The 26,083-nt window shown below is 37.3% G+C and overlaps 1 protein-coding gene across 1 annotated transcript; it reads right to left on the reverse strand.

Moving 5' to 3' along the window:
• Positions 1 to 13,582: 13,582 nt before the first annotated feature.
• On the reverse strand, positions 13,583 to 24,892 carry lix1 (limb and CNS expressed 1). The gene is made up of 6 exons (XM_055200685.2): positions 24,512 to 24,892; positions 20,464 to 20,624; positions 18,686 to 18,826; positions 14,725 to 14,820; positions 14,159 to 14,236; positions 13,583 to 14,062 (listed from the first exon to the last, which is right to left on the reverse strand). The coding sequence occupies exons 1-6, from the start codon at positions 24,663 to 24,665 to the stop codon at positions 13,700 to 13,702; spliced, it is 993 nt and encodes a 330-aa protein (XP_055056660.2). The 5' UTR covers positions 24,666 to 24,892; the 3' UTR covers positions 13,583 to 13,699.
• Between the last annotated feature and the right edge of the window lie 1,191 nt (positions 24,893 to 26,083).

Consider the following 26,083-nt stretch of genomic DNA (forward strand, 5'->3'; position numbering starts at 1 on the left):
AAATTCGGAAATCTATGACGTCAAAGTAGAATTGAAACACCTCCCCATAACCAAAAGGACAAGTCTACTTTTGTAGCCCCGCCCACAGCTTCGCGTGACACGTGTGTCTCAGTAAGTAAACATGTCTTTAAAGATTGACAAATTTAACCAAAATGACTTTTTAAATACATTTTTTCTGTGAGACTTATATTTTGACGCGGTGATCTGTTATGATACCATGGAAACGCATTTTCACAACCGCGTGGGAACAACCATGGGAACAACACAGAAGCTAAATACTTCAATTCGGAGGCTTGGAACTTAACATTAGCAATATGCTTGGATAAAGTTTGCTTTTGAAGAAGTTCCAGCTCGTGTGGGGAGCGTTTGTTAACGTTGTGGACATGGATTCATTTGTAAAGAAGTCGATGCTGGATTTGCAGAGAGACTCAGTCAGAAGCACCACTTATATTGGATCTGACAACAATGACACAGCAGTATAATTCACAGTAAGACATTTTACTTTATTTAAGTTACTGCGTTTCACTATTGCTTTGTTAAAAGAGATTGCTTAATGTGTCCTGTTGTAACATCCGTGTCTAAATACGTTTGTTGACTGTTTTAATTTACTAAAAACATTAAACGATTAATAAAGGTACAACACTTAACAATACGACTGTAATTTAAATAAAGGTAGAAATATACAAAGTTAGTTATAAGGAAGGATTTATCAACCGCAGTTTAGATTCTGATGCCCGTTTACTGTGTTGTATACGGTAATTTAGGCAAGTTCCGTTTGAAAGGTCAAACACTCAACAAAGCTTATTTTTTATCATATAACTGTGGTATTTAACATTACGTCAATGTAAAAGCGACCTCACAAGCACAATAGAAATATACAAAGTTATTGATAAGGATTTATTAGCCGCAGTTTAGATTCGGATGCACGCTTACTGTGTTTTATACGGTAATTTAGTCACGTCGAGTTTTGTTTCTACTTTAATATACGTATTGTCATTTATGTGTATCATGTTTAGCACCCAGAATCTTTTGTGTCTCAAACATATTTGTGTTCGGCTGCTATTTTTATCACATTAATGTTTTTAAAACATTTCCCTACATGTAATGACGGGGAATGAAGCTGTCCAATCATAGCAGTGGGTGTTTACGTTCAGGTCTTCAATGCGGCCCGCCCCTTCAAACGAACCATTTCTCAAGACAGCCACTAATCCATGTTACAAAATAGCGTATTACTTATTGCTTTTGATGTTTTTGAATGTAAAAACAATGCGAAATGCATAAGTAGACATCAATCAACGTCATAAAGCAATCAAATCGACCAATTCACGGCCCCTTTAAATTTCGCAATTAATAAATTGTTGTGCTTAAGCTTGTCTGTCTGTTATGCTTTTTATTTCTAACATTACATGATTTTATTAAACAGATTTGGGTACTTTTATGGATAGGACTGTATTAGCAGCGTAAAATATCTTTTAAATGCTATATCTTTATATTTATGCTATATCTTTATATCTATATCTATCTATCTATCTATTTATATCTATATCTATCCGTTACATTGCACAATATAAAGGGTTTGGGTTTCAGTGTTGGGGGTAACGCATTACAAGTAACGTGCATTACGTAATAATATTACTTTTCTGAAGTAACAAGTAAAGTAACGCATTACTTTTTAAATGTACACATTAATATTTGAGTAACTTTTTTAAAAAAGTAATGCAAGTTACTTTTATAATTTAATTAATTTGATTAAAAAAATTATGTACTGAATTAAACTGAACGTAGTTACATTATGTATTCTATGCGTACACGCCTGTGTGGGAACAGTTTGAGTCAGAAACTGAGGCCTAGTCCACACGGACATGGGTATATTTATAACCGGAGTTTTCCCTAAAAAAAAATCCTGTCCACACATGCTCGGTTTAAATTAAAGGGCCGGTGAATTTGTCGATTTTATTGTTTTATACTGTTGTCTGTTGTCTACTTATGATGTTCGCGTGGTTTTTACATTCAAAAACATCAAAAGCAATAAGTAATAGGCTATTTTGTAACATGGATTATTGGCTCTCTGGAGAAAAGCTTCGTTTGAAGGGGCAGGCCGCACTGAAGACCTGGACGTAAACACCCACTGCTATGATTGGACAGCTTCATTATCGTCATTACATGTGGGGAAATGTTCTAAAAACATTAATGTGTAAAAATAGCAGCCGAACACAAATATGTTTGAGCCATAAAAGATTCTGGGTGCTAAAGATGATACACATAAATGACAATACGTATAGTAAAGTATAAACAAAACTTTAAACTCGACGTGACTAAAGTACCGTAAACAACACAGTAAGCGCGCATCAGAATCTAAACTGCGGCTGATAAATCCTTATCAATAACTTTGTATATTTCTATTGTGCATGTGAGGTTGCTCTTAGATACACGTAACGTTACATACCACAGTTATATGATAAAAAAAGCTTTGTTGAGTGTTGGACCGTTCAAATGCAACTTGCCTAAATTACCATACAACACAGTAAGCGGGCATCGTAATCTAAATTGCGGCTGATAAGTTCTTCCTTATCACTAACTTTGCATATTTCTACCGTTAAATTACAATCGTTTTGTTAAGTGTTGTACCTTTATTAATCGTTTAATGTTTTTAGTAAATTAAAACAGTCAAACGTAAGTGTTTAGATACGGATGTTACAACAGAACATATCAAGCGATCTCTTCTAACAAAGCAATAGTGAAACGCAGTAACTTAAATAAAGTAAAATGTCTTACTTGCTGTGTAATTTTTGTCAGATCCAATATTAGTAGTGCTTTTAATCACAGTCTCTCTGCAAATCCAGCATCGACTTGCTTCTTTACAAATGAATCCGCAGTACACAAAGTAAACAAACACTCCCCACGCGAGCTGAAACTTCTTCAAAAACAACCTTAATCCACGCATTCCTAATGTTATGTCCCGAGCCTCCGAATTAAAGTATTCAGCTTCTGTGTTGCTCCTATGCAGTTCTTCCACAACCCAAGACTCCATTTCCATGATTACTCTATCATAACAGATCACCGCATCAAAATAAAAGTCTCTCAGAAAATTTTTTTTAAAAGTCATTTTGGTTACATTTGGCAATCTTTAAAGACATGTTTACTAATTGTTGAGACACACGTGTCACGCGAAGCTGTGGGCGGGGCTACAAAAGTGGTGGTTGTATTTGGCTTTGGGGAGGTGCTTCAATTCTACTTTGACGTCATATTTTTTCGAATTCCACACTCGGGTGTACTGGCTGGGTGCCAAAAACTGTTATATTTCAGTAGCACGGACATTTTCAGTTCTGAAACTTGCAGGATGTTCATTTAACTATAATGACCTCTTACATAACAAATTATCAAGTTAAAATTTAGTATTTGATTCACCGCTCTTAAATATCCATCCACACGATAAAGCAAAAGCACGCTATCAAGCGCTGTCAAGACCATGCCATACCACTGACACCAGCAGGCGGGGGTATAACCCAAATCGTGTTCCGCAATATAGTGAGATAACTGAGCATCTATCTGTATACATGTTAGAAGCCCTGTTAGCACAGTTATTATTAGCAAGATACATCCGCCATTGCACAGAATCATCAACAAAGCATTCAGCGGCGCACAATCTTGACGTCAAACACAGTGGATAACGGCGCACACTCTTACGTCGCAAGGCAAAACCACCGGTTTTACTTTCTACACGACACCACTGTAACCGGGGTTTCTTAAAAAGCTCACCCTGGCCGGGGTTTTCAAATATGCTCGGTTTCAGTGCCCTGATACTGTGGTTTCGTGTGGACGAACGGCCGAACCGCGTGAAAAAGCTCACGGTTTTAAAAATACCCGTGTCCGTGTGGACAAGGCCTGAGATGGCAGGCCAGAGCTCAACATTTTTGTGATGAAATATGCAATTTCTGAATGTAGAACTTTTCAGTCATAAAAACACATGCAAGGCCTGAAAGAGATCAAGAATCATCCAAGAAAAAGTAATGCAAAAGTAACTAAAAAGTCATGAAAGCATTACTTTCCATGAAAAGTAACTAAGTAACACAATTAGTTACTTTTTTGGGAGTAACATAATATTGCAATGCATTCTGTTCAATGAAATATGAAACATATGTTGGTTATGTAATTTTTTTAATAAATTCAAATACAATTTAAATAGATTTTAGAAAAAAGGAATAGCGCATCTCATTTAGAAAATCGCAATATTTAGCATGCTATTGCATATTGAATTTTTCTTCAATATCCCTAACATATCTGTACCTAAATGGTACATTTTACACTTTTTGAGAGTGCATGCAGAGCATGAATTTTTTTCTTTTCTTATCCCAATCTGCACATTTGAAGAGACTTAAGCTGATTTGGGATGCCAGAGAGTAAAACTGAATTTTCATAATTGGGAAACTGTCCCTTTAACATCTTTATCGTCTAAAACGAAATTTCAGTGGAGCAGATTTGCTGCCATTTTAATTAGAAGAAAAGGGTGAGATGTCCTTCGCTGGGTGAAGATCAGGAGAGTGGGTCGACATGTCGAAAGAAACGAGGGCCACATGGCGTTCAAGCTGCGCATCGCTTCACCCAGCATGCTGCTGCACAGACGCCCTGACAGGTGCTTCGGTGCAAGGTTAACAAGATGCAAAATTATGAACGTAAAGAGCGTCCGGTCTGTCTTTCTGCACAGCGTGGAACTGTGGCAGAGCCCTCCTGAGATTTCAGATATAGCATAGCACTGCAGGCTCTGCAGAAACACTTACACTGACGTCAAATTTGACTGGATTGCAGCGTCAGATCTGTGTGAAAATGGGAAGGTGTCTTTGCAGCTGAGAGGAGACAAATAGCAGTGCGCCTCTCACTTGTATTTCATTTTCATCACAGTGGCTTCTTTTGACATGTGAATCCTGCACATCCAAGAAAATGTGTTTTTGTTTGTGCCATTGTGACGTTATTTTCATGACAATTTTCACTCTAAATTCTTTATTTTTGAAAGCAAAGAAAATTTGTAAAAAAAAAACTATATAAATATCGTAGTAGTAGTTGTTGTAGTTACTTTTATTATGCTAATGTTGATTAAAAAAGTTACACAGTAACAGTATTAGTAGTGTAAAAATTTGTAGAAATGCTATGCAAATCATGGGATCAGGGATACTCCAGCCAAATATCAAATTTACCCCATGAATTAAAACTTTATAAACTGTAATAACTACCTTGCAGTAACGGCACCATCTTGGACTCACACGATTCATCCGAGAGCTTTAGCGTAGTGAGCATTTGTTGGCATGGGCATGTCGCAATGACTCTCATATGTAAAAGATGGCGCTGTTACCGGAAGCTAGTTATTATAGTTTAAAATATGGATAGTTTAATAACTCCAAATGTGTTAATTCGTCTAAAAGATGATGGACAAATATATCTCAGATTGTTTAATGTTGAGTACATCACAGGTTAATTTGGATTTTTGGCTGGAGTATCCCTTTAAGGTTAAATACTCAGACACCTTATCGCTTTTAAGTATAGACGGTTTCAGCAGTAACAACATAAACAAGTGGCTTTCATGGTCGACACGTAACTTCCAGGAAAACTCCGCTAAGAATAAATAACAACATAGTCCTTTAAATGTAGTTTATTTATATAACAAGCAAAACAAACAACACATAGATTGCCTAGGAAACCAAAACATTTGTTATTTTCGACAAGGTATTTGTTCAAGAGTTGAGTTTAGCAACTAGTCAGACCATTAAAAAAATTAAAACAGGAAGTAAAGTTCGGACCAGACGCGTATCGCGTCACCGCACGTGCGTCCGATGAAACCATCTATAATAAGGTAAAGAAATGCAATGCAAATCATGATGCGGTAAAAAGTCAGCATGCATTACAGTAACAAATATTGGGGAAATGTTCGATTACGAGACATTTCACAAGATTTTTTTTTAAGATGTCAAATCTTTAATGTCCCCAGAGTACGTATGTGAAGTTCTAGCTCAAAATACCATATAATTTATTATAGCATGTAAAAATAGCCACTTTGTAGGTTTGAGCAAAAATGTGCCGGTTTTGGGCGTGTCCTTTTAAAGGCAAATGAGCTGATCTCTGCACTAAATGGCAGTGCTGTGCTTGGATAGGGCAGATTAAGGGCGGTATTATCCCCTTCTGACATCACAAGGGGAGCCAAATTTTAATGACCTATTTTTTCACGTGCTTGCAGGTAATGGTTAACCAAAAATAAGTTACTGGGTTGTTCTTTTTCACATTTTCTAGGTTGAAAGAAGCGCCGGGGACCCAATTATAGCACTTAAACATAGAAAAAGTCAGATTTTCATGATATGTCTTCTTTAAAATAACAAAAAATGGCTATTATTCAGAAAACAAGGTCACCAATAGAGTGCCACGCGGATGACCTATTTATGTAGCCCAACCCGGAAGTTAGCGGGACACTGGTTACCTCACCAAAAAGCCTGTTCATTTTTCCCATAGATGTTTGAATTAGGCTATAAGCTCTGTGTTTAACAAAAGTTAAAGACACTTACACATTTTGTCCAACACGATAATCTTCACAGATCAATATAAATTGTATTAATTTTGATGTGTAAATGCATTTTCTAGACAAAAGCAAAATTTTGACTTTAAAATTCATAAAAGTTGTCTTCATCTGTCAAGACTAACTTGTTGGACAAAACATGTAAGTTTTATAAACTTTTGTTAAACAAAGAGCTTATTTTTTTCGATAATACAAAAGTCTATGGGAAAAAAATTGCTTTTTGTGAGCAGGGTTCCACGGGTCCTTGAAATCCTCGAAGGTTTGTGAATCTGGGGGGAAAAAATTCAAAGCCCTGGGAAGTTTTTGAAAATATACATACATAGATACAGGTCATTGAAAGTGCTTGAATCTATTTAATAAGTTTTCTGGAAAAAATCCACATTATTCCCTGTGTAGTGTTGGATAATATCATAAAAATAGACTTTTTAAGCACCCATGCTAAAATGTTTGCATAGTTGTGCTTGACACATGAAAACGTCTCTGGCTACGTATGTAACTGTTGAAGGGAACGAGACGCTGCATCTCCCTTGCCATACTTCCTGCGTCCCCGTAACACCGTCTTTGGCAATATAGCGATATACTTCCTGGCTCCTGCATCAACCTGTCTTTGTCGTTAAGCCTCACCATTGGTTGAATTTGATATTCACATTCAGACGCACTTACCCCTGGAGGCGTCCCCAAAGTGTCACCGCAGTGACGCAGCACGAGTTCCCTTGAAAGGGAACTGTAACAAAAGGTAACAGATGTAACCTTACTCTCACTCAAAATGTGTCCCCACATTTAGTCCTTGAATTTGAGGGTATTAGACCTGGAAAGTCCTTAAAAGGTCCTTGAATTTGAAGTTAACTAAGGTGTGTGAGAGAACCAGTGTTGCGCTAACTTCCAGGTTAGCCTTCAAATATACATCATCCTTGCGGCACTCTATATCTTTTCTTATGTAAAGATAGACACTTTTGTTTCTATGATATGTATGACCTTTATCATTCCCACAGACAGTGTGAAAATACTGGCAGCGAGCTTTAAGATAAAGGAAGGTGACTACTTTTTTACTTGGTACAGAGCCAATTTAACATTAAAATTGATTCTTGGCTCTTTACTGTATTTATGGGCAATGTCAAACATGTAGGATGCAGTCAATGTGTTGACATCTCTCTATACAGTACTTACAGTGGGTGGCTTTCGCTTTATGAGTACATTTGTGAAATTTACAAAGAAACATCTCTCATATCACTGCAATATTAACAAAATTGCACCACTCAAGCTATTAATTTCTTAAGCTCACAATATCAATAAGTTTTATTTCAATTTTCTACAATGTTATGTTAAAATGATTAAAGGTAGACCGGAGAAACACACTTTTAAAATGCCGACGTTCAAACTGAATTGAATTTGTGTGCCATCAAGTTATTAATTCAATATTAAAACAGGAAATATGATTTCTGCCCCCGTTGGTCGGCTCCAAATAGCCATTGTGTAAAATAACTCTAATGCGCTCGATCTCGCTGTCTGGCTGTTTCCTATCAGCCGTAAGAGCGGAATGATGTAATTTACATCTCATCGTCCTGAAAAGGAAAAGAAAGGCTATGTCATACTTTTCGATTTCAAAGTGAGATGTTTTTCCCCAGGAAATTAAAGAAAGGCGGCTACACCAGTGGCTCGGGTCCTTTAGGTCCGCCACAATCACAGAATGAGAAAAATTGCTCAGACTCCCAAGAGTACCACATACTTTCTTAAACGTCATCATTTCACTCGTTTCCATTTCTGTAGGTCGACTAGCTAAATCCTACCTCAAAGAGTGAAAAACTGCAAATTGGCATGAGCAGAATGTGTGAAAACTGTGAATTGCAGACACGTTGTTGTGTAATTTGATAATTTATGTAAAATCATGCATTATGAAAATGATTCACGACATGTAACAACAAGGCCTTCGCAGACTGAGACTGTGTAGGATCTGCAGATGAGTAGATGACTTCAGTATGGATCAGACATCTAATGTGTACCTCATTTGACACTAAAGGGATATCTTCTTTCTGAGCCGCAAAGGGAAATTAAAACAAAGCCCGGTTTAAGTATAGAGGAAGATTAGAAAGGGGGCAAATTAGCATCTTATATAACATTATCAAATCCCAGTAAGAGCGCATTATGAGGACGCAAACCCATCATTGCTGGAGCTCAAGATATCTTGGTTTAGGTTCAATAGTCTCCTAGCAACCGTTATGATGGAAAAAAATAAAGTTGAGAAAAACAAGATGTATTATGGCCTACTTCCGCGCATTTGCTCGAAAAGAAAGAGGTGGAGGTTTCACACTAATGACCCTTGTTGAGATCGGAGGCTGTTATAGCCAACAAATGCAAATGAGAGGAAAAACCTCATTACGTTAGGTGATTATGTTAAAATATGATTTTTAAGTATAACAGTATCTAAAAATTAAAATAACGTTCAATCTTTAAAAAAGAAAACAAGGAAAATTGTGCCACACATTTTCTCCATCCCAAGAAGCCATTTGGGCGTCAGTCACAGCTTCCATGTACCAATTAACTGAACACATTGAAAAAAGACTCCGTAATTGCTTTTACAAAGCCATAATTTTCACGAAGCACATTTTCAATAGGAACCGATTAGCCGCGCGCATTTGTTTGAACTAAAATATGACCTAATCACGGTTACAGTCGAGGGCGCGTAATGAATAATGACAGAGCTGTTAACGCTTTGTCTTTTTCAATTAGAACAGACATAACAAAAGTACAGAAATAGCGACCTCTAGTGAAATATTAGTGATATAACAAAATGATCCAGTACAGTCTACAGCAGGAGTCTCAAACTGGCTTGGGGGTATTTTCTGAGATGGACATCTTGTCGGAGGGCCGCCATTATAACATTAAAAAACAAACTATTTCTGTATATGCTTTGCATTTAAATTCTATTATTAAACATATAATAATCCTTAAAAAATATAAACAGTGCTTTTAATTTTATACATAATTTTATAAATCTTTTCTTAACCTTATCTTTTTCTATTAAAACCTTGCACTGAACTAACAAATTCAATTCCTGAATAGATTTATGGACTAAAATGCCTTACATTTTTGGCACACAAAAAATTCGTTTCTGTTTTGATTTATTTTGGACTTGATTATGTTTCATCTCTGTAAAAATGTATATTACTGCTATATGTCAGTGTTTCCCAACCAAGGGGCCATAGGGGGCCTTAGCAGATTTCCAAGGGGGCCTTCAAGATGACCTAAAATGATTAAAAATTGGACAAAACAAGCATTAAAATTAGCTAAAACAAAATATGTTGCTATTTTAGTAGCAAAGATACATATATCTAGTCATTCCAAGCTCTAGTTTATTTTACTTGGAAAAAATGAATGAGTGGGGGGCCATCAAATATTGTTTTGGGCAACTAGGGGGCCTTAAAGTGATAAAGGTTAGGAACCACTGCTCTATGAGTAACTGCATAGCAAGCAATATAATGATATATTAGGAATACTTCATTATACACTCTTATTGAGGTGTGTGAGCTGTATATGAAGAGTTTGGTTCCAAAACGCAATAAATCCATTTTGACAAATTTTGGTAAAAACGTGTTTTCTATACCAAGAAAGTGACAAGATGAAAACAACTATTTTCTGTTACAAACTTTCACATAGCATCTTTAGGTTATAAAAACATAAAAAATTCAAATCCATAAGTTGATTTTCAAAGATTTATTATAAAAACTGATTATTTTTTCCACAAAATGCAATAAATCCATGACAAGTTTTTATTCAAAATGCTATAAATCTATTGAATCAATAGCCTATATAAATGTGCATTCATCTTTGCCATGTTATATTCATTTAGTTGACTAGATGTACACACTAATTAAAAATATAAACATTAATGTTATTAATCAAAACACTTTGTCATATTAAGAACCCTGTCATTGCGGTTACTTGACGTCTTCGCTTAACGTCTTTCACAGCGATCGACTGTAAAATGTTTTTGGTCCTGCTCGATTTTCGTTGACTTTGAGTAAAATTATGTACAGTTTTTCATAAGATCATCTGGGGTCAATGTGTTAGCATGAGAAGCTTGATGCTGTCGGGAGAACAAGCACCCGTCTCCCGAGTGCCTCTCAGGGAAATTGTTAGATGCTGATGGCTTACGTTTCTTTCCCATCACAGAAAACCATCACAGGTTTAGCGATGCAATTAAAGTATTATTTTGTTTTGTTTGTTGATAACGTAGTACAAAGTAGATGAGGAAAACTAGGACTCCGTGTACTACGCGCGTCCGCCATTGTTTGTTTACATTGCGTGAACGGTGGGCTGTAATATCAGAAATGGAGTTATTGCGTTCTGTAAAAAAGTGGGAGTGGCGTTTGTCGCATTTTGGGAAAAAAGGGAGAAAAGATGACAGAATAACACGGCGGATATTGGATTTTGCGTAAAATTAAGAATTTACTTTTAACTACTGACCTGATATAATGCTGATTTTGGCAGTAACTCATTTTTTTCAAAAATGGCGTTTATTGCGTTTTGGAACCAAACTCTTCATATATACTGTAGGCTACTTTTATCTGTTGCACATTTCTCTTTTCATAACCTGGGCACCTGATGGCTTTTTCCTTATCCGTAGTTTAATATGTGTTGGATTACATCTCGCACTCCTTATGAGGTGTCGGCAATAAAAGCTGTGCCTTGAACTAACAAACCCGCTCATGGTTGCGTAGCGACGGAAGACGCGCAACCTCTCAAGCACTTTCGAAAGAACAAAGAAGCGCCTTGACTTACGTTTAACATGCGCTTTAGACATGTGAACGGCCCCCTAAACGTTTACATCAATAATCAATGAATATAAAAGTAAGAACATTTTCTGCAGGCCGGATCATGCTATATTTTTGACAGCAGGCGCTGTGGGGAGAAGGGGAGGGAGGGCCACAAATGGGCCGCGGGCTGGGTGTTTGAGACCACTGGCCTACAGTATGTTAAATCGGCTTGTCTAGCAGATATGTAAAGTTTCATTTGTGAACCTAATATTGGCTAAAAGAGGATTAAATTATTACAGTATTGTTTGCTTTATGCACACAAGGTACCTTTACCCTTTGAAAATGTACACATAGTTTGACCATTTTTTGTGTTAAAAATACATTTTTGAGAAGCAAACATATCTTCTTATAAACTGCAATGCTAAAAAAACAATTGAAACACAAAGGTCTATTGAATTTATTATTGGTTTTAGCTGAAACTATAATGGTCTTCATGGGTCTTGACTGATAATGCATTTGGGTACTGTTGAAGGCATTTTATCTAGACCATTAAATATTGTATACAGTAGCTCAGTGGTAAAGCATTGCATTAGCACCACAAAGGTTTATGGGTTCAAACCCAGGGAGTACACATGCTTCTAAAAACATATATATACCTTGTAATGCACAAATGCATGGCCATAATATATAAAAGAATTTGACGGCTGATGATTCATAAAGGTACACTCTGAAAAATGCTGGGTTATTTTACTTGGTTATTTTAATTACCATACAATCCAGTATTGGGTCAAAAAAGAATGAGGCGTGTTTGTTTAGGTGATTTCAAATGTCAACATTGGCTTTTAGAGATCATGCACCCCGCCTTTAACTCAGAAAATGTTTATACTTAATCCAACAATGGGTTTGAACAAGCTGCATTTTGGGTTGAAACAACCCAGCATACATTAAATTACAACCCATCAGATTGGGTTTGTCCATTTTTGACCCAACGCTAAGTTTAACTTAACCCAGCATACACTCACCTAAAGGATAATTAGGAATACCATACTAATACTGTGTTTGACCCCCTTTCGCCTTCAGAACTGCCTTAATTCTACGTGGCATTGATTCAACAAGGTGCTGAAAGCATTCTTTAGAAATGTTGGTCCATATTGATAGGATAGCATCTTGCTGTTGATTGAGATTTGTGTGATGCACATCCAGGGCACGAAGCTTTCATTCCACCACATCCCAAAGATGCTCTATTGGGTTGAGATCTGGTGACTGTGGGGGCCATTTTAGTACAGTGAACTCATTGTCATGTTCAAGAAACCCATTTGAAATTATTCAAGCTTTGTGACATGGTGCATTATCCTGCTGGAAGTAGCCATCAGAGGATGGGTACATGGTGGTCATAAAGGGATGGACATGGTCAGAAACAATGCTCAGGTAGGCCGTGGCATTTAAAGGATGCCCAATTGGCACTAAGGGGCCGAAAGTGTACCAAGAAAACATCCCCTATATCATTACACCACCAGCCGGCACAGTGGTAACAAGGCATGATGGATCCATGATCTCATTCTGTTTACGCCAAATTCTGACTCTACCATCTGAATGTCTCAACAGAAATCGAGACTCATCAGACCAGGCAACATTTTTTCAGTCTTCAACTGTCCAATTTTGGTGAGCTTGTGCAAATTGTAGCCTCTTTGTCCTATTTGTAGTGGAGATGAGTGGTACCCTGCTGTTGTAGCCCATCCGCCTCAAGGTTGTGCGTGTTGTGGCTTCACAAATGCTTTGCTGCATATCTCGGTTGTAACGAGTGTTTATTTCAGTCAAAGTTGCTCTTCTATCAGCTTGAATCAGTCGGCACATTCTCCTCTGACCTCTAGCATCAACAAGGCATTTTTGCCCACAGGACTGCCGCATACTGGATGTTTTTCCCTTTTCACACCATACTTTGTAAACCCTAGAAATGGTTGTGCGTGAAAATCCCAGTAACTGAGCACATTGTGAAATACTCAGACCGACCCGTCTGGCACCAACAACCATGCCACGCTCAAAATTGCTTAAATCACATTTCTTTCCCATTCTGACATTCAGTTTGGAGATTGTTTTAACCAGGACCACACCCCTTAATGCACTGAAGCAGCTGCCATGTGATTGGTTGATTAAATAATTGCATAAATGAGAGATTTAACGGGTGTTCCTAATAATCCTTTAGGTGAGTGTATATTAGAGTGTATCGAAACCATTAGAATTTATATAATTTAATTAGGACTGCAAACGGTTAAAATGTTACTGTATTTAATGAATTCCTTATTAAAACACAAAAAATTGAAAAAATGAAAATGTACACTATTTACATTTTATCCAAGGAATATAAGCCATCCAAGTCGTAATAAGCTCACTCTACAGATTCTTCATCGCTCACACTCCCCTGAGAGTAAAACTGACTCTGCTTGCCATCCATACTCTTCTCCATATACTCAAACTCAGTCCCTTCTCTCCAACACATCTCCTCGCTTTGGTACCCCTCTAGATCCTCAGCGTTAGCATGACTCAGAGCCAGACTCAGGATCTCCTTCTTCTCTTTATAAAAGCGGAGCTCCCTGCCAGCCCGTCGGGCCTCTCCGAGCTCCTTCACGGCCACCTGGAGCTCCTGTGAGAGCAGACCGGGGGACTGACGCTCTTTCTGCAGCCAGTCCAGAGCCATGTGACTACGTGTGCGCTCATTCAAACGCTGCTGTGAATAATAGAGGATCACTTCCTATAAAAAAATAAATTTTACAGTATTCATATTTCTAGACAGACAAAACAACATTCTGCTAAATTAATGTAAACATGTCTAGTTATTCTTGTATACCTGACGACTACATCTCATCTCCCGAAAAGCCTTCAGAGACCCGTTCCAGTGCAGAAGTTGAAAAACTGTCATTATTTCCTTGACCAAAAGAAATAGGGATGATGGTTACACTTCAGTCTTTTAATTTTTTTATAGCCAAGCCGTTTGTGTAGATGTGTACGCAAATTCATTGTGACATCAGCGCATGCTGGTCATTTTGGAAATTTTCCGCTTTGGTCATGTTTAACACATTGTACTTTTTAAACAGATGTATTGTTGCTTCACTGTTTCTTCTTTCTGCTGTGCCGATGGTGTGAGAAACAGCCTCATCGTGAATAGCGTGTCTTTCTGGACACATGCACTTCTGTCTATTACATTTTACATTTAAATGCCACAAACACTTTCCCAGCTGAAAAAACCTGCATAGCAGCAACAAAGTTTAGACAGCTGTTCCTCAGCATGGGATGCCGGCGTGTTGGTGTGCCCACCAAGATTTCTTAAGTCAACCAGTTTCAATAACTTAATTTTGCAGGTGTACAACACAGTTATGGTCGACTAGCATATAAAAAAAATTGCTAGTTTCCAACCTGAAATTCCAGCATGGTTCTCCCAGTGTTCAGCTCCAGCATGAGGCAATAAGCTCCTATACTGGTGCTAGGATCGGAGGCATCTGTGATGTTACCCTGCAAAATGTGGGACAGAGGATGTGTCATTACTCATGCCGAACGGACTCGAATACAAAGGGTGGTCTGGGTTTCATTAGACACCCCTTTGCTTTGTTATCCGGTCAGAGAATCTTGTCTTTATTGTTAGAGGAGAAAACGGCAGGACAGCGGAGGATAAATGACATGAGAGTGAAACGAGACCACACATGCACACCCACATTCCCACAGACTGTGAAAATCTTGGCAGGAAGGCAGGAGTGAAGGAGGATGACATTACTTTTTACTTGGTACAAAGCCAATTTAACACTGAAATTGATTCTTGGCACTTTACTGTATTTATGGGCAATGTCAAACATGTGGGATGCAGTCAATGTGTTGACATGTATCTATAACTACAGTGGGTGGTCTTCAGTATTTCCACACAGAATGTAAATTGAGCTGTGTGCACAAACAGTGATGTAAAATTAAACAATTAGATCTACAATTAGGGTTCAGTAGCATGTGGTAAAAAGGCCAGATTTTTATAATTATTTTTTATAGACCACAGCCAAAGCTTTATGCACAAAGACAAAAACACATCGTAAGACATGTAACACAAAAATAATGCTATAAGCGTTAAATAAACAACATAAAGTGTAACATAAAAGATCCTAATGTACATAACTGGTAACAAAGGAAGAGGTTTAAATATAAAGAGTTCAGATGCATGAATCCATTAAAGGAATAGTCTACTCATTTTCAATATTAAACTATGTTATTACCTTAACTAAGAAGAGTTGATACATCCCTCTATCATCTGTGTGCATGCACGTAAGCGCTGGAGCGCACTGCGACGCTTCGATAGCATTTAGCTTAGCCCCATTCATTCAATGGTATCAAACAGAGATAAAGTTAGAAGTGACCAAACACATCAACGTTTTTCCTATTTAAGACGAGTAGTTATACGAGAAAGTTTGGTGGTACAAAATAAAACGTAGCGCTTTTCTAAGCGGATTTAAAGAGGAACTATATTTTATGGCGTAATAGCACTTTTGGGAGTACTTCGACTCGCCTGAAAAGTCCGCTCCCCTTCTCCCTCTCATAATGGGAGAGGGAGGGTGTTACTGCGCCGAGTCGAAGTACTCCCATAAGTGCTATTACGCCATACAATATAGTTTCTCTTTTAAATCCGCTTAGAAAAGCGCTACGTTTTATTTTGTACCACCAAACCTGCTCGTACAACCACTCGTCCCAAACAGGAAAAACGTTGATGTGTTTGGTCACTTCTAACTTTATCTCTGTTTGATACCATTGAATGAATGGGGCTAAGCTAAATGCTATTGAAGTGTCGCAGCGCGCTCCAGCGCCCACGTGCACGCACACAGACGACAGAGGGATGCATCAACAATTCCCAGCCAAGGCAACAACACAGTTCAACACTGAAAATGAGTAGACTATTCCTTTAAGAGTCGTATAAAAAAATGCTAATTAAGTACACTTAGCGGGTTTTGCATCTGAACTCTTTAATGTCCATGGTTGTTGTTCTTTTACCATTTTCACCATAAATTTTAAGGTGACTTGAAAAACCAACAGCATTAGCATTAAAAATTAACAGTATTTTACAGTTAAAGAGCACCTATTTCATTGCTAAAAACAACATTATTTTGTGTATTTGATATAATACAATGTATTCGCGTGGTTTATGGTAAAAAACACATTATTTTCCACATATCGTAAATTTTTGTAGCTCCGGATTTCACTCTTTTCGTGAAATGTACGGATTTGAAAAGCTCTGTGTTTCCTTGTTTGGCCAGCTAATCTGTATGTTGTGATTGGCCTGAATACCTCTGACGTCAGCCGGAAATGTGACGCTCCTTACCATGTTTGAAAGATTCGGTCAGCAAGCAGGAGTTAACCTACAGGCTGTGAGTCCGAAGCGGGAGGTAGAGGTCTACACAGGTCCAAAAATTCCTACCCGAACCCGATCAGACCCGTTAATGTGCTACACTGAACCGACCCGGACCCATCTGTTGTTTTGAAAGCTGGACCCGGAACAGACCCGGACCCGTCTATTATTTAAAAGCTGGATGCGGATCCGACGCGGACCCGTCTATTATTTAAAATCTGGACCCGAACCCCTCCGGGAAGACACAGACCCGACCGGCAAATATTCTATATCTAAATGTTATTAATAAGTCAATAAACAAGTAGCGATTTCCAAGAAAGTTCCATACATGTTATTCCTCTCTTGACGATTGAAATGTTTAATGCTTATTCCAGCTTTAAAAGTCCACTTTACAGTCATGGTGATTAATAACGCAGTTTTACATTTGTTGTGTGTCGGGTCAACTTGCTTAATAATGTTTGCCCATTTGGATTATAGTAACGATTGCTCGTTCAGTCCCATGGTTGCTTTCGTTAGCTTTACTTCTTTGCTATCATATCTGTGCAGGGTCGTGAAAACTTTTATAATTATTATAAAAATTAGAGAAGTCAGTTCAAAATGCGCGGTACGGCGGAATAGGTCCCGCCTTCTAAATAAAAAAGCCAATTGTCAAAGGTAAAGTCATTGCGTCTCACTGCAGAAGCTCCTGACTGGTAGTCAGAGAAACATTACAAGAGCGCATGCGCGTTAGCTGCCTGGTTGGAGCAACCAAATCTAAACGCAGTTTGAGCATCATAGAAAAAATTTATGTGACAGTTCATCTAAGTTTTTGTTGCTGTTTTTGAAATATTTTATTTAAATGTATTTAAATAAACTTATTTAAATTTATTTAAACCCGGGACCCGAAGTTATAGATTGAGACCCGACCCGGACCCGGCTGATCATTTAAAATATAGACTGTGTAGACCTCTAGCGGGAGGAATTATGATAATGTCGGTCTTGTCTACGTCACCAATCCCAGGAACTGTTGCCTACAATCCGTGTGTTTGTTGTAGACCAAGAAAAGAGATTTGCGTTGGAGACGATAACTTGCGTCATCATTTACTTTGGGGTTTGTACCTTTTGCATATCGTTAATATGTACGAATACACACTCACACACCAAATGAAATGTAAAAACGTGAATTAGACAATAGGTGCTCTTTAAAGGGGCTATGGCATGAAAATCCGACTATTTCCATGTTTAAGTGTTATGATTGGGTACCCAGTGCTTCTATCAACCTAGAAAATGTGAAAAAGATCAACCCAGTAGTTTTGGTAAACCATTCTCTACAAGCACATGAAAAAATAGGTTGTGAAAATGTGGCTCTCCTTATGATGTCATAAGGAGCTCTTATTATAATAATACCACCCCTTAATCTGCACTATCCAACCACAGCACTGCCATTTAGTCCACAATTGAGTTTTAATTGCAACAAACCACCATCATTGTGATCAATGTTTGAATTTCATCAGCTCATTTGCATGTTAAAGGACACACCCAAAATGGCACATTTTTGCACACACCTACAAAGTGGCAATTTTAACATGATATAATAAATAATTGATATAGTATTTTGAGCTAAAACTTCACATATGTGCTCTGGGGACAGTAAAGATTGATTTGACATCTTAAAAAAGTCTTGTGCCATGCCATGGCTTCTTTAAAGTACATGCATCTAATTGAATATTATACAGATTTTCACCATAAATTGACGTTTTATACCGACATTTACTTACAGTAAAATGTTGGGTCATGTCTTGTATCTATTACAGTATTTTACTGTATACTGCATGTAAATGTTTTTTACAGTTAACCACCTGAAAGGTTTTTACTGTAGCATTTTGTACATTCTTTATCTGTTAAAATTACAAACATTTGTTACAATGTACAATATTTTTTGCAAATGTTACTATTACAAACAAATCCTAAATAGCTTTAGTACACGTTGTTGATCGTCAGATTAGTGTTATAACTCACACTGGTGGTACTGACGGCCTCCTTTACACTGCATGAAATGAACTCGGGAGTGATACGGCGACAGGGCAACTCATTAAAAGTTGAGTTCATGAACGCGATACGAGCTGCATCACGCCTGGCCTCAGCTTTACTGTAACAATACTGAGAGAGAGAGAGAGAGAGAGAGAGAGAGAGAGGTTATCTTTTTCTATAATCATGAAATGTTGATAAATACTCTTGAAATATGATGAGCTGCTCTGATTGGATAAGCATTAGGAATTGTTCTTGATAACATAAACACTCCAATAATTATGCCATACATTAAACAAGTCCTCTAAACTGAGCCACATAATGCATACAAACCCCATGACAAGGTAATGTTTCAGATTATGCGATCAGAGGCAGATTGAGGTTAATAGCGCTGTGGTAAATTTCTGGATTTGTTAAACTTAAAAAAAAAACGACTGCGCAATACAATTATTATTATCATCACTGATTAAAGAATACAATCTTTAGAAATGGTTCGCAAGTTTTGTTGCAGAAACAGCGTTTAAACTAATTATTATTGTCAATTGCATGATTTTGCATGCATTTTAACAGAACAGAACTATAGCATTATTTTAATGATGAAGAGATTAACAACATGTTCTTCTCTGGCCATTATATTACTATCGCATGCTTTATTGTTTATTTTTACAACCTACAATCAAAGAAAAGAAAACTTTCAGAATGACAGGCTCAGTTCCTGTTCGTGTCACATGCTTCACGGTGACAAATAAACTCATAAATTTTTTGCAAATGCTCACTCCATTTAAAGGAATAGTCTACTCATTTTCAATATTAAAATATGTTATTACCTTAACTAAGAATTGTTGATACATCCCTCTATCATCTGTGTGCCTGCACGTAAGCACTGGAGCACGCTGCGACGCTTCGATAGCATTTAGCTTAGCCCCATTCATTCAATGGTACCATTTAAAGATAAAGTTAGAAGTGACCAAACACATCAACGTTTTTCCTATTTAAGACGAGTAGTTATACGAGCAAGTTTGGTGGTACAAAATAAAACGTAACGCTTTTCTAAGCGGATTTAAAAGAGGAGCTACATTTTATGGCGTAATAGCACTTTTGGGAGTACTTCGACTCAGCGCAGTAACACCCTCCCTCTCCCATTATGAGAAGGAGAAGGGGAGCGGACTTTTCAGGCGAGTCGAAGTACTCCCAAAAGTGCTATTAAGCCATAAAATATAGTTCCTCTTTTAAATCTGCTTACAAAAGTGCTATGTTTTATTTTGTACCACCAAGCTTGCTCGTGTAGCTGCTCGTCTTAAATGGGAAGAACGTTGATGTGTTTGGTCACTTCTGGCTTTGTCTCTGAATGGTGCCATTGAATGAATGGGGCTAGGCTAAATGCTATCGAAGCGTCGCAGCGCGCTCCAGCGCTTGCGTGCACGCGCTAGGATGATGGAGGGATGTATCAACGATTCTTGGTTGGGGTGGTAACATGGTTTGGTGTTGAAAATGAGTAGACTATTCCTTTAAATGTAAGGGAACTGATTTGCGGTTGGCTGCTGTAATTTGGCAAATTAAAACCACCTGGTGGCCCTACAAAAATTCACAAGAGCAAGAGCCTCTTCTTTAACAACAACACTGAAAAGATCTGATAAGACGCTGTTTAATGAAACTATACAAATTTTGTAGGGGAAATGGGCTTGAACTTTTGCGAAAGTATAAGAAACCAGTCACTCGTAATATTTTTTTTTATTTACAGTAAAAGCAAGATGTATTAAAATTATTACCTTGAAATTTCCAAAGCAGCTGCCTCCTGGTAAAGTGACGTAACAAATGAATGGAGGGCTCGGTGAGGGGATGGATTCATAAACAACCAAACTTTCTGTCTCCATCACATTTTTCACCTGTTTATCTTCCCAGAACTTGTGAAGCAGCTCCACAACATTCACTAACGGCTCAAAGAGAAGTAATAACAGTTTAATACATTTGGTGATGTGTAGAGTGAAGAAAAATAAAACAGCCAAATGACATTCACATCTCTCAGCTGTTTAACTGTAGTTGTTAAAACTAACTTTATTTAGGTTGTTGTAAAGTTTCATCTGAACAGTTTGGATGTGACTCTCTGTGAACTGGGTTTTGTTTGATGAACAGGCATGTTTTCAATAAACACAGCAGTGGAAAAACCTCTTGTAACCACTTTGAGTGTTAGACATGATAAACATTGAACCTCTGTATATTATGAATGTTAACGTTCTGTGTTCGGGTAAAGTAAAATGCCAGCAGGGAGTCTTTTTATGGCTGCAATTCGTAACGTTTGCTTCTCCGTCGCCATCTCTGTTTGAAACATAACATTACCAGACTGATCTAACGGAAAGTCGTGTTATAGTCACGCAAAATTCGATTAATTTATTCGTGTCCATGGCACAAAATTCAGCTTTTTTCGTGCCTTGAGCACAAATGTTTTTTTCATGTCACTCGCACACATTTCTATAAATAGTTTTTCGTGTCCGTTGCACGACTTTTGTTTTTGTTTCATTTTATGTATTGTTTCCTCATTTTTTTTCCTATTTTCATACCATTGTCGCTTGGGGTTAGAATCACTTTCTGAATCATTTTTAGCCATCCTAACCCAAACCCCAACTCCAGGCAAAAATAAAACATGTAGAAACCAATACATAAAAGTACATCCTAACCCCAAGCGACAATTTGATTTAAAAATAGGGGGGAAAAACAATAGATAAAATAACACGAAAACGAAAGTCGTGCCACGCACGCAAAAAAGACATTGAATTTCACTGATTCATTCAATTTACTTAAATTTTTTAAGGTAAGTGGTCGCAATCAATTTATTTAAGCTACATTTAAACAAAAAAAGAACTTTTGTTTAAATGTAGCTTAAATAAATTGATTGGAACCATTTACCTTAAAAAAATTAGTACATTGAATGAATAATTTTTTTCAGTGTTCGTGCCAGGGACAAAATTTTGCGAGTCTATAACACGACTTTTCGTGAGATTATGTTGAAAACTCCAGTTTATTTATGGAGTAATTTGAAATCAAAACTGACAATTCTTATTTTTTATGGAATATTGCAGTGTTCATTATAAACAATTTATCCGTGTAAATCATTATTTTAATTGCATTACATAATTTCATGTGGCCTAATAAACTTTCATAAAAATTGCATTCACCCCTTCTTTCTGTTTATGGATGTGCCATAATAATCCCATAGTAAGTTTAAAAAGTTTAAAGTTATATATTTCCTTTGAAATCCAACCGAACAAAACAAATTATAAATAATTATAATTAGCTATACCAATGCGAATCAAGTAAGGTAAGGAGACAGTTTTGAACTGAGATTTGATGTATTTACTCATCACTTGATTTTGATTGGTTTTAACTTAAAGACACACTATGCAGTTATTTTACCTTAATATAACAGCTTCAAAGTTATTTCGGTGGTAAACAAAGTCATAGTAAAGCGAATCATCCTCCTGTTGAAGCTCGGGGAGGACGCCGCTACCAAAACCAGCAATGCAAGCTTGAGAGAACCGCCCCTGACAAATCTCGCGAGAATCACGACTTGCTTTACGGCAACGACGTCACACACGTTAGGCTTGCTCGACTTCGTGTGGCGCTGCAAGAACCGATCGCCGGATGACGTCAAAGTACCGCGATATTGATCCGAGACGGCAATTTCACGTCATCCGGCTGTCGGCCCCCGCAGCGCTGCACTAAGTCGACCAAGCCTATAACAACAACTGCACGCGCGAATTTGAGACGTGAGGCTAAAGGTTAAGTTAAGAAAGCGCATTCGGAAGTGAGTAGGAAAAGAGAATCTGACCCCGGACAAGAGTCCCACTCGGTCAGGTTTTTACTCGTTGGCGTGAGCTAAAAGACAGCACTGGAGGGATGCTGATCTGGCGATCTTGTTGATGGACTAACGTTAGTAAGTAAATCTCTCATTTGTAAACTTGTTTGCGGTCTATGTTGTTGTGCTTGCTTGTAGTATGTCATGCGATTATCATGACAACAGTTGTCAATATCTCACATAATTATCAGGACATAAATAAGCCTAGAGGTTGTAAATAGTGTAAACATGCACAATTTGCAAACTATTATGATAAATAGCAATAATCATGTATAGTGACATTATAGCGAACAATGTTATGAAATAATGCAACGTACACAATGAACTTTGTCATGGCATTTTGTAATGTTTACTTGTGATTTATAGCTGCAATCATGTAAAAACGTTATAAGCTAGCAAACGCAGTACTTTATTAATATATGCACTCTACACTTGGAATAAACTTCTTCTTATCCTATTACCATCATCTGTAGTTTAGTAGACTATGCAGTAGCCTAATATTTGTATGAAATTGAGAAACATTACCTGGTCATTATCTTTGGAGTACTAGAGTGGGAAATTACGACAGTTGCAAGTATTCTCCAGCGACTCTAGGAGTCGCTGTTTGACAAAAACGCAGAAATGCATAGAGCGGCTTTAAAAAGCTACAGATTGCAGCTTTAAGACATTACAGAATGTACTGAGTTTATTACAAGGCTTGTTCATGTCTAAATATATTAATGTCCTTTTATTTTTATGCGAGAAACCGCAAAAATGCTTAACAAATTCTGCCAGGTTTTTTATTTGGTGAGAGTTGTCAAAATGTGGCCATAAATTTCCAAGGCAATATGTGACCCTGGACCACAAAACAAGTCGTATGAAACAAGTCGCATGAATATATATGTAGTATTTGCCAACAATACATTGTGTTGGTCAAAATTATCAATTTTTTTAATGCCAAAAATCATTCGAATCATGTTCCATGAGGATATTTTGTAAATTTCCTACCATAAATATATAAAAAATGTATTTATCAATAGTAATATGGTTTAAAAAAATCTAAGGACTTCATTTGGACAACTTTAAAGGCGATTTTGTCAATATTTTTGTACCCTCAAATATATTTTCAATTTTTTTATAGTTGTATAGTTATAATAGTTGTATCTCGGCCAAATATTGTCCTATCCTATTAACATCAATGCAAAGCTTATTTATTCTACTATCAGATTATGTATAAATCTCAGTAAAAAAACTTAAGACTGGTTTTGTGGTCCAAGTCACATATTTGCGTCTATTTGTACTACTTTTTGTTCAATCAACACTTTTTCATTGACTGATTTCTTTTTTTTTTCATGACTTATTTTACTTTATTTTATTTATTTTAGTCTCTCAATATTGAAATTCAATACACATTCTAGTGTTGATGTTTATCTTCACTTCATCTTTAAACTTATACCAAAATCCACTGTAACATCAGCATGATTGCTGTCCAAACATCAGCACATGGAAAAGTTTTTCCTAGGAAAACAAACAGGTGCCTAAAGAGAGCGAGGTGGACAAGCTGTGGTGTGTTTTCAGTGTTTCACACCCACAGTTACACCACTGTTTGTGCAGTCTTGTTTTAATATGTTTGGGCATGGAATACAAAATAGACCCCCTCTAAAGGGGTTTGTAATAATATTGAAAAAGGGAACCAAAGATGTATTATTGTAAAGAGACCATATATGAGCTGTTTTTGCAGCGTGAGTACTCCCAGCTTTTTGTTTGCTTTTAAAGAGTCAGCTGCTGTGAGCACCACCCAGTCCATGTCTATGTGCTTCAGCGCAGTTTATGTGACCTTTTAATTTCACCCTTTATACTTGAGCTTACTTTTAAACAAATGCTAAAACATTTTAAGACATGCAATTTATTTTATATTGCTTATTAAACAGCATTAAAGACCAGAAGATTTCTTCAATATAAAACGTTTAAGATCTCCCACTCACAGTCTTTGAAGGTTCTGTCATCATCAGACTCCGCTCCCGACATAATTTCCAACTGCACCAATTCCACAGGTCCCGAAATAACAGGTCTTCCGTCTCTAGTTCTTACGTGCTCCTGAGAAGTGAAAATTGAATAAACATCAGTTAAGTTGAACATGAGGAGATCTTCTATCTCCCGTCTCCTCTCCAGCCTCCGGGAACAGTCTATAGTGGCCCGTTACGCTCGCCCCGGGGGTTCTCTTCAGTGGCTGGCCCACCTTTTGTCAAGGGTTGAACTAATTAGCTGTGAGGTTGGCTGTGGCTCTACATTCCCTCATATTCACCCGGGCACATACACACTCTCACAGCCTGTCGCACACACCCACTCCACTGAGTCGACTAAACCCCGGCCCAGGAATGCAACCCCCTTCTCCATTCATTCACAGCGTGCTTTAGCCTTCCCTCACAACACAGTTTACATATGCAATGGACAACTAACTATAGAAACCTCTAAGATGGACAGCAGACAAGTTCTGACTGTTTTATTAACCATTTTAATGGCCTTTTGAACTTAAAACAGCTTTAAAACATAAGTATTATAAATTGGGATTTTATTTCAAACTAATGTGCATTTATCAAGCAAAATATCAAAATGTTTTTAAGTACAATAAAATTGGCTTTACAAGTAATTTCAGCTTACTATTTTACATTACTTAAAATAAAAAAATACCAAAAATGTTCAGCTTACAAGTTACAGAAACTCACCACTGGTCAAAATATTAAATATTAAGTTGACATGACTTGCGAATCCCATTTGAATGTAATTTATTATTAAATTCAACAAAATATTTTTACAAATTTTATATTTTTATAAATGTTATCATAATAATTATAATTTGGGGGGCCATTTACAGTACACAACAACATTTTCAACTTAAAACCGTTTTTTAATGTGGTTTGGCTGTTCATTTACTTGCCAACAACGTTTAGGGTCCTGAAAACGCAAACTGTTAAAGTTGGGTTTTTAAAGAGCACCTATCGTCCGATTCATGATTTTACATTTCCTTTGGTGTGCATGTGTGTCTTAGTACATGTTAACAATCTCTTTTCTTGGACTACAACAAACACACGGATTGTAGACAACAGTTTAATTCCTGGGATTGGTGATGCAGACAAGACCGACCTTATCGTAATTCCTCCCGTTTCGGATTCAGCCTGTATGTAACTCCAAAAAAAGTTTTCTTTTGTGGCACCATACTTACTGGTATAACTCCTCATGTAACAGTCTTTAAATAGGGAAAACACGAAAGTGTTTGGTGGCTTCCCTGTTTGGTACCATAGGAATGAATGGGTCTAGGCTAAATGCTAACACATTCACGACGCGCTGTACAGTGCACGCATTGAAAAAAGATTGATATGTATTAATTAGTCTAAGTTGAGATAATAACATAGTTTAATTTGGCAAAAAGGTAGACTATTCCTTTAACCAATCAGGAGCTTGCTCTAGTTGTGACGTGATTCCAGGAAGCGAGCGGATGTGCAAAAGCCCCTGCCATGGCACGAATTTCTGCGTGAATGTCTCGATGATTAGAATTT

This window comes from Misgurnus anguillicaudatus, chromosome 22 (genome assembly GCF_027580225.2).
Source record: "Misgurnus anguillicaudatus chromosome 22, ASM2758022v2, whole genome shotgun sequence".
NCBI classification, from domain to species: Eukaryota; Metazoa; Chordata; class Actinopteri; order Cypriniformes; family Cobitidae; genus Misgurnus; species Misgurnus anguillicaudatus.